Source organism: Limulus polyphemus, unplaced genomic scaffold (assembly GCF_000517525.1).
Source record: "Limulus polyphemus unplaced genomic scaffold, Limulus_polyphemus-2.1.2 Scaffold235, whole genome shotgun sequence".
Lineage (NCBI taxonomy): Eukaryota > Metazoa > Arthropoda > Merostomata > Xiphosura > Limulidae > Limulus > Limulus polyphemus.
In genome coordinates this window covers 712,220-722,450 of record NW_013665845.1, presented here as the reverse complement: position 1 = coordinate 722,450, position 10,231 = coordinate 712,220, and the positions used below count along the sequence as shown (strand labels likewise).

The 10,231-nt window shown below is 30.8% G+C and overlaps 1 protein-coding gene across 3 annotated transcripts in view; it reads right to left on the bottom strand.

Moving 5' to 3' along the window:
• The window catches only part of LOC106478636 (sorting nexin-27-like), a 98,492-nt gene that overhangs the window by 52,277 nt on the left and 35,984 nt on the right, over window positions 1-10,231 (bottom strand). For all 3 annotated transcript variants that reach the window (XM_022382263.1, XM_022382262.1, XM_013939192.2), the window contains exons 5-7: window positions 7,495-7,565; window positions 4,466-4,567; window positions 2,400-2,478 (exon numbers count right to left, since the gene is read on the bottom strand). In XM_022382263.1, coding sequence (XP_022237971.1) covers window positions 2,400-2,478; window positions 4,466-4,567; window positions 7,495-7,565 — 252 coding nt within the window. The remainder of the gene's footprint in view (window positions 1-2,399; window positions 2,479-4,465; window positions 4,568-7,494; window positions 7,566-10,231) is intronic.

Genomic DNA, 10,231 nt, shown 5'->3' with positions numbered 1-10,231 from the left:
TCTGGACTAGAGGGAAGGCGGCTAGTCATCATCACCCACCACCAACTCTTGGGCTACTCTTTTACCAACGAATAGTGGGATTGACCATCACATTATAATGCCCCCATGGCTGAAAGGACGAGCATGTTTAGTGTGATGGGGATTCGAACCTGCAATCTACAGATTGCGAGTCGAGAGCCCTAACTACCTGGCCATGCTGGGCTTTTATTGTATGACCTTACATAAAAGTGTAATTCAAAATATATTAAAAAATAGTTGGTAACCTTTTCCTTGGGTGTGTGTGTGTGTGTGTGGTATGCCTACATTTTATAAGGTTTTAATACTATAGATAAGGAAGTAGTCCACTGGGCCAAGCTTGTACTGTAATATTAATGTTTACTATAAATTCTTAATTTACTTAATGTATCTTTATGAAATTTAGTAAACTTTTAGTAAACATTACAAGTATGTTGTAACAAAAATATCTGAACTTTTAATAAAATATTTGTATTAAAGATTAGTCTCTGAATCAGTCTCTGACTAGTCCAAGTGCAAGATGATTTAAGTTAATAATAAATATACATTTTCATCTTACAGTTTCATATTTCATTTACACAACCTCTAGAACCTCCTAAATGAATAGCAAAAGTTTTTTCAGTAAAACTTTATATTTTATGTTATTTTCTCTACTCTAACACTATACAGGTTCAGTCAATTTGACTGACCTTGTAACCACAACAAAATAAATCTAAGTTATTCCGTTCTTTATTCTAGAATGACTGTAGATTCTAACAAAAAAGTCCCAGTTATTTATCCCAAATTGACTCAGGTTTATAACAGTTTACACCTGTTTTCATTTTTAAGTATACTGTTCTTTGCACTGTGGCTAACTACTAAACTTGTGTAACAAAATGAGAGATCACCCAGCGAGTGAATAGCTCAAATTCCAAGTTATGGCAAACATAATATTGAGTCATGCAACTCATGTGGATACCTCACAGAGAAATTTTTTTAATTGAATTTTTATTTTATGTTTTCTTATCTATCCTAATAAGAACAAGAAATTTAGTACTTATGTGTGGGTCTTGTACATTTTTGCACTTAAAGTCTCGATAACAGTTAAACCTAGTTTTTGGTACACCTGTTGTGAGTACTTTACTGAATTTATCGATAACAGTTAAACCTAGTTTTTGGTACACCTGTTGTGAGTACTTTACTGAATTTATCGATAACAGTTAAACCTAGTTTTTGGTACACCTGTTGTGATTACTTTACTGAATTTAAATTTACTTGAAATATTCAGTTTAGAACATAAAATTATAACATGATCAAGGTGAATTTAGTGATAGTAGCTTTGAATGTGTAGGCTGAATAAATTAAAAATTGTCATCATAACAAGTTAACATTATATGTAGTTTAGTATTAAAATCTTCTATTTCTGTTGGTTATGAGTAATGTAATAGCAAACATTAGAGAGAATTACAAACATTTTTGTATGACAGTAGGATGTGGCACAGGGTTTGACTTTCAGGTTTACTTTTCTGTACATAAAGATGAATGGAGATTATAAAAATTAGATTACTTCTAAGCAATAACTACAAGTATATAATCTATATTCAAACTCAGAGGCTGAAACAAAGGTGGAAAAAATGTTTAAGTAGGCTATATTCAGAGCAAATAAGTGTCATATGATACACAGAAATGAAGACTGAGAATTTATTTAAATATTTCCTTTTGAAATAAAGATATTAAGACTTGTATAACATTAAAATTTGATTTTAACTACATTTTGATGTCAATTTTACTGACAAGTTGATAGTAAAATTGATTTAATTTTGAATGTAATTTTGTAAAACGATGTGATGAGCACTTTGATACACTACTTAGCATACTCATATTATAGTTACACAAATCTTTAAAAATAATGCAAAATATATTGTTAACTGTAGAAAATAGTATTTTTTTTTAACAAAAAAATGATTTAGGAAGTGCAGGGAAATAAAATGATGAATACTGTAAACATATTTTGGAATCAGTTCAAGCCACAAGACAATAAGAAAAATGTTGATGTGAAGGAAAGAGTATATATATTTCATGCTACACATCTATCTTATCAGCTGTCCCAAAGTCAGAATAAGAAAACATGAAGATAATCCTTGCATTACAGAATTTAATAAACTATTTGTAGCTGGAAACACTTAACATAGAGATTACCCAACTAATGACCGGATGTAAATTAAGTTCTAAAGATTTTACTTGTTTTCTGTGTATATGTAAATTGGTTGTATATCTCAAGATATAGTACAGCATACATCTTAAATACATAATTGTATTTGGAGTAAATAAGTAAACAATGATGTATGTCATGTAGTTGTGTATGTACAGTAGCTTGTAGATTCATAAGTTTAGGGAATACTTACCAAAGCCATATTCCACAATTTCAAACAAAGCAAAGTATTTTGAAATATCAGGAGGTATATTCAATTTTTCTACAACTGCCTAAAAAAAAAAAATTATGTTATATGTATATACAGCTTGTTAAATGAAATCAAAGTGTACACATCTGGTTGTGCAAGATATACTTCATAAAATACAGAATAATATAGCTAGATTGCTCAACAAGTTCATGTTTACAATTGCCCTTGAAAATGCCTTGTAGCAAGAGTTTGGTTTGTTTTGAAGATTCAAAGCCAAGTGCCCTAACCACCAGACCATGCCAGACCCATGTAACAAGAGATTAGTATCCAACAGGTTAAAGAAAATGTCAGTTTTTAAGTATAAAGAATTCAATTTTGAGCTCAAGTGTTACTTATTGCTTCAAACACAATTTATATCAATTTTAATCTCTTTCACAGCATATCTGCCGATTACACCATTATCAGTTTGCTACTCCATAACCATCAACTGCAGATGTTTGTAATGCAAAATTTCAACTGTTATATGGAAATAATATATGTATATTCACTATAAAATAAGTGCCTTTATTTTACAGCAACTTGATTACCTGTTATAAACAGTTCTGAAGATACTCAGTTATTAATGTCATGCAATATTCATGAAGCAGTAGTAATAATTAATTGCATACATTTAGTAATTCAAATGAATATTTTTTGGATTCATTTCTTTTGATTATATAATTTCTTCAAACAAGTTTTACCCTATGTACAGTTATTATCATAAATTGTTTGAATTGTGATTCAAAAAATGTTTGGAAGGTTTTTTCTTGATATTATTTTCAGTTTTTCAATACTTTTTTAATAAAAAATTGTTAATCTTAATTTTCAATTAGCATGGTTGACGTACACTAAATTGTTACATACAAGCTATAAAATAAAAATTTTCACTAATATTCAGATAAAAATAAATTATTATACTGTATATTTTCTAATGGTTTCATATTATAATATACCTTTTATTGCGTCGTCATTAGCTCACAGAGTGAAGAGTATGATGTGTTTGTAAATGTCTTTTTGTCTACCTGACACTTGTTTTTGAATAGATGTAGCAAGAGGAATGTGCTAACTGTAAACTGACTGATTATACAGAAATTAATTTGCTAGCTTACAAGTATGTGTATTATTGGCTTGAATTAAATCATAGAAATATAAATTTGTGAAAATAATTCAATAAATTAAAACGTTTATACCACAAATTCCTTTGTTTTATTATTTATTGATAATAGGTCTGTTTTGTTTATGCAAAATCAAAAAGATCATTATTGTTAAAATGTTACCACTTGAAATCATTATGGACCACAGCATGTTCCTTTAGAATTTTATGGGAAGTGCTATTTTATTATTGGTATAAAAATTAATATTAGATTCAAAACTTACAAATTACACAGCTTTGTTTTATTATTTAATGCCTTTGTTGATAATAGGTCTGTTTTGTTTATGCAAAATCAAAAAGATCATTATTGTTTTTTACTTTTATTTAGTCGAAAATCAAAATCTGAATAAAAGAGTAATTCCAGTGTTCTTCTTTTGAATGGTATATAAGTTTCTTTCTCTCTATAAATATATTACAAGTTTAAATAGAACTGCAACAAGTGTAAGGGGGAAAAATGTATCAGAGAGTTTAGATATAATAAATCTTGCTTTAACAAGTAAGAAGTTAAAGCTAAAACTTTGCAAGATGTAGAAACAATGTATAATTTTGGGAGAATAAATGCACCAGTAGTCTTCAAGTAGTGTTGGGGATTTCCATCTCTTCAGTTACTTGTTGAATCATGTGGGAAAAATTATTACATTAACAACAACAAACCAATTTAACGTCCAGCTGCTCCAGCTTACAATGTCCCAAGTTCAACTACAAATCCACTGTCATGGCCAGTTGTGAGAAGAGTAGTTAATATAGAACTACACTCCCGACCAATACATTTGAAAATATAGTTACCCATAATGGGTAGTCTAAACAAATACAGAAAGAAAAGTAATAACAAACAAATACTTTAGTGAGCACTCAACTACACAGAAATAGTACTCACCTGGTAAACATCATTTGTTGTACTATTTTTCTGGACATTGACAACTACAATATTTCTGTCTGGCAGTAGGACTTTCAAGTCAACAGCTACAGAACTGCCTCCCTAGCAGAAAAGATTATATTAGCAACTTCTTTTCTTGACATTATGGGATCACTATTTTAGCTTACTATTTTGTTCTACTGACTTGTATTTACTCTTTCAATACTGACTGTGTTATCCAATGCATAATGTGGATATCTGATGTAAAGAAAAAAAAATCAAGGTACCAAAAGTAACACATATATTAATATAAAAGATTGTGTGCTTTATAATGGCTGGAGACGGCTTCTTCATTACCCATTCAAGCCGTTACCAGCCATTATTAGTCTCAAAGTGGGTTCCTCGTCATCGAAATTGTGTGCTTTAGATACTTGCACAAAGTCACACAAGGATTATGTGCACTAGCCATTTCTAATTTTGAGCTGATAGACTAAAAGGAAGGTAGCAATCAACAGCTTCCACTGGCAGCTCTAATCAAATAATGGCATTTTACCATCACTTTTATAATGCACTCACAGCTCCAAAGTGTGGAGCATCATTTATGGGCAAACTATGGACCCTTGAACTCACAGTCCAGCACACTAACCATGGACCACACTCTACCAGGTCCCTGTTAAAGAAGAGTAGTAATTTTTAATTGGGGTTGAAGTTGTAAATGTGTAGCTAGGATAATGAATAACTAATAATTTTCATAACAGTTAACATAATTAAAAAATACAACCATAAATGTAGTATTTAGTTTTCTTCAGTAAAATTTGACATATTAAGTAAAATTATATTCTAACTATTAGAGAGAAGGTAATATTTACTTGTTTTTTTTTAAATATTTTAATCCATTAGTTGAGACTGCTTAGCTGTCAATGTACAGAAGATTAATCAAACTATTGAATCTGTTTACAAACCACACATTAATGAAATAAATAGATAGAATTTACATGGAAATCAATTATTTTCAAGAGAACAGGTCTTAAAAAGTTCCCAGAATAGTTTTGTCAAAAAACAAAACAAACCTCATTTATATACAAGTTACAAGATGTGATGAGAAAGAAAAATTCCAAAATATGTAAATCACTAAATATATATGCACCGTGCAGTACATATATGAAAAACACATCAGTGATTTCTGTATTTTGAATTTTTTTTTTCTCTTTACATTTCATGAAGTTCTGAGATGTAGTTTAGAATGTTTCAAACATGCACAAGTGCCATCTCAACTTATGAGACAAATTTATTACTTGTGTACAGGCTGTTTATCTAACTTGTAAAGGTATTATGTATATCATCTTTGCCATGTACAATTTAATGTTTTAACCCTCTCGCTACAAATAGGTCAAAGTGCGCATCACCTTTTAGAGAGTTACATTCAAAATTTAATTGAACTATTTTATTATCATAGAATATGAATAAACTTGGCATTAAAATGTAGTCAATAAATCAAATTTTAACACTAGTTTTAAGTTCTTAATTTTATAAGGAAATACTTAAAAAACGTCCTCAGTCTTTTGGTGCATTTAATCAAATAAAAAATTATTCAGTTTAGTAGTAACATTAGTATAAAAAAGTAAGGTTAAGTTTTATTTATAGTCAACAGCAAACAACTATATTTAGTTTTTCATGTGTATTCTTTGTCTATTATTATAAAAGTAACTACAATGTAAAAATCAGAAACTTGTTAGATTAGATGAGGCAAAATGAAGAAAAAAATAATGCTAACAATATAAGAAAAAATTTTTCACAAGTAGCTCATGTGTTACATAATTCAATAGGGTAATGTGAGCTACATGTTCATTGAGTGAGTTAAAACTTGTGTAGTAGGATTATTAGTTAGAAACAGTTCAAAGGTCAATAAAAGTTAAGTAGAAACAGATGTATACTGTTACAAGTTTTAAGCTATTTCAGATAAACAACTGTAGTTTTCTGTTAAAATTTGTAGCCTTTCTTGAAAAAAAAGGTAATTTAGATTTATTTTGCTTTTTTTAAGGTGGTTACATGGTTAATCAACTTTACTGAATTGGTGTAGAGTTAGGATACAGAAAATAACAGATAAAACAAAGTTTTACTGGAAAAACATGTTTGATATTTGTTTAGGAGGTTGTAGAGATTATGCAAATGAAATTTGGCAATTTTGAAATGAAGAAAAATATTTTTAATCTTAACATGAAAATCACTTTGACTCCATATAATCACAGAGAAATTTTAGTAAAAATACTTAATTAAATATTCAGATTTTTTGTCTACAAAAGACTTGAATTTCTTGAAAATACACAAAACATATTAAAAGTTACAGTATGGAAACTCTGATGGCCAGTTTGGGGTCACAAACTATGTCAAATGGAACAAGTCCATAGCAAGAGAGTTAATGTATGAGAAACTCCCCTCTGTTTTATCAAGCTATGTAAAATTATTAGTGTGATGCTTTTGTATTCTTTACAAGTATATATTATGTATACTCTCAAGTTCTCTCTTCCTAATTAGTTTACTCTTTCTGCATTTCACCATTGTTATACACTTAAAATACATTACTAGTCACAAGAGTCAACCTTTTTCCTTTATTTTATACATGTAAAGTGGCAACTCTGTTATAGATTGAATTTTGGTTCATATTTGATGACTTCTAATTATTTGTAAAACTTCACTGAATACTACCACCCACCTCTTTACAACTACAACAGCTTTACCAAATAAGACAAAAAGGTAAGCACGCACTTAACAGTTTGATATTTACAACAGAATTGTTAAGCATCTAGGTGCATGATGAGAGATTTCAATGTGTGGCTTGCAAGTACTTTCACTGCTTTTTCATTTCTTAGTAATCTACTGTTGCAATGTTTGTTAATTTTTTATACACACACACACACACGTATATATATATAATGCTGTTTTATTCCCACAAGTCCTTTAGTAAGAACAAATTTCTGTGAAAATTACCTGTTATGTATATCTCCAAAACACAGAATGATAACTTTTACAATAAAAAAGTTCATACATACATGTTCTTCATCCAAATCTGTGAGGAATTCCTGCATAACATCATTCTCTGCTATGACTCGAACAGCACAAACTGGAAACACAGCAAATTATAACAATTAAATCTGGTTGACTGGATAGTTTACATTAGCAAAAATAAAAAAGGTAACAACAAAGATAATAAAATAATTTACTGACGTAGACTTCAATGACAGGATTCAAAATTTACCACATAACACTCGTATTTCTCAAGTAAAGTGAGATATTAACTTACATTATGCACAAGTAAGACCTATGGCCAGGATTTTTCACAAAATCCACAAAAAATATTGAAATATAGCTCAATGATCTTGAAATTGAATGCTATTGGATTCATAAGATAAAAAAGAGCAGTCTATGAATTACTGGCTTCTGGCTGGTCAGTACTCAAATGAATAGTCAAATCACACACCCAGTTTCATGTTGTTTAAATAATAAGCAGATACCATCTGTTGCGAGTAATGTGAGGTACCAACTTTCATTGTGTGCAAGCAAGTCCTAGAGTCAAGGATTTTCACAAAATTGGCTACCATTTCATAGTTAAGAGTGAGGAGTAGTCTATGAAATGGTGTTCCTGATTGGTCAGTACCATAAGCAGTCAATTAGCTTCACATTTCATGTGGTTTAAATCACACTAACACGTAGTATTGTATGATGTTGCATGTGAGATAGGCATTAGCAAATGGTATTTTTATAATAGACAAGCTTTAACAGTAGATTTTCACCCATTAAGTTGAAGTTAAGCCATATTTTTTTTTTTTAAAATACAGAACAGTAAAAGGTGCAGGATTTATTTAAGGAAAGTACAGAGAATGAAAGTAAGGTAAACATGAGAAAAGAAGTAGTAAATTATCAACAAATTTAACCTGATAGATTGATCCATATAAATATATAAATAATAGAACAAGTGCATATATATATATATATATACCAGTAATTCTTTAAGGCTATCTCCAGACTAAGGAAAGGAAAACAGAAGGCAACTGAAAAATACTTGTCACTAGTGAAAGTTATGACACTGTAAATATACTTACAATGTTTGTAGTTCAAATGTCTAAGCTCCTGTTCTTTTTTTTATACGGGCATAATTAAATTTATAGTAAATGAGTTGAGGCTTACATTTAAACAGTAATCTATTGCTCACTGCACCAATCTATCACTTTGTAATGGTTTATGTGATTTAAACTTTCTCCATACAAAAACACAAATTGATCTTTTCTCTCCATTTTCATGCAAGTCTACATGAGCAGTTGTAGACTGATGTATTAGTACCACTTGGTAAATGTAACAGAGAAAAAGTACAAGGACTAATATAAATATTAACATTTTCCTTACCTGAAAACATATTTTCCATACATATTCACCACCACACAAGATAATAGCTTCATCCTTCATGTATCTGTCAATGAGATTTGTATGCCACTAGCCTTGAACTAACTCTCACCTAAAAGCACAGGTTTACCAGGTTTTAAGTACAGGAAGGTGACACAACCTCTTTGCACAGTAGCTTCCCCTAAGCACTTGTGCTCAAAATAATTTCATTCTTAGAAGAGCCAAGAAGAAAGTACACTGGAAGAAGGGAGAGTGGGTGGGAATATGCACAGAAGTGAGTATGTATCAGAAATACATTTTCAGGTAAGGAAACTTTTAGATTTTGAAATGATTCCTCACCTCCTCACACAGAATAGTTACAATCCTACATTGAATGGTAGAGGGGCAGCTGTAAACATTAAACGTAGATGAACACCCTTCAGAAAACACCCAAAGAGAAAGCACATGAAATGTGACACTTAATGGCAAGGGCTACATAGGGGCATACCTGTGCTCAAACAGGAAAAACTCTTCATTTGGAAGGAAAGAGAAGGAAAGGCAAAAAAGCTTCAAAATGTTGCAGGAATGGATGGAATTTTTGCATGATCAATTGAACACCTGCATACAAGTGGTCAGTGAGCTAAGAAGTGTCGTGTTTTATGGCATGATCAGACCGTATGGTGTGTGTCTGACCTCAACTCAACTGGACAGACACAGATTGGAGTGAAAAACCAGTCCTGCAGTGGGAGAAGGGAATAATAGCTGTCTGAGGGGTATCCCATACTACACAGAATGTGCCACCACTGCCCTACTTCCTACTGTATTGTGCTGTACACAATCTGTGAGGAACTCCACAAGGACCATCACCCCAAAAACTAAGAACTGGAAAGTAGTAAAGGTCTCTCATGCTCTTCTTGAAGGATGAAGTGGGATAGAATTCACACTGGGGAGACCAGAGAAATGCCCAAATCTCTTCAGATACATGCCAGAAATGTCTTTCACTGGAGACAGTGCAATAGGTGACAGCAAAACGATATATTTAAGTTGTTAGTCACTTCCCTGGTGCTGCCTTTTTCCATTGTAATATAATAGCTTTAAATTAGCTGCTTACTGTAGCACTTAAATACAGTAGTTGTGTGTTTATAAATAACAATAGCCTATTAAAATAATATTCCTACTTAAGCAATGGAAGACACAAATTGCTGATATGTATACTGTATGTTTGTGTAATTATTATGACATTATAAAGGGCAGTTACCAGAGGTTATTTTCTGCAGGCATTATTTATTAAAATAGTTATTATTAAATTAACATACACTAAGTTTTACATTCAGTCTCATTTACAGTCACATGGATTGGCTAAAGTGGAATAACATGATACTCTGATTCTTTCATTTTAACAATTCAAAA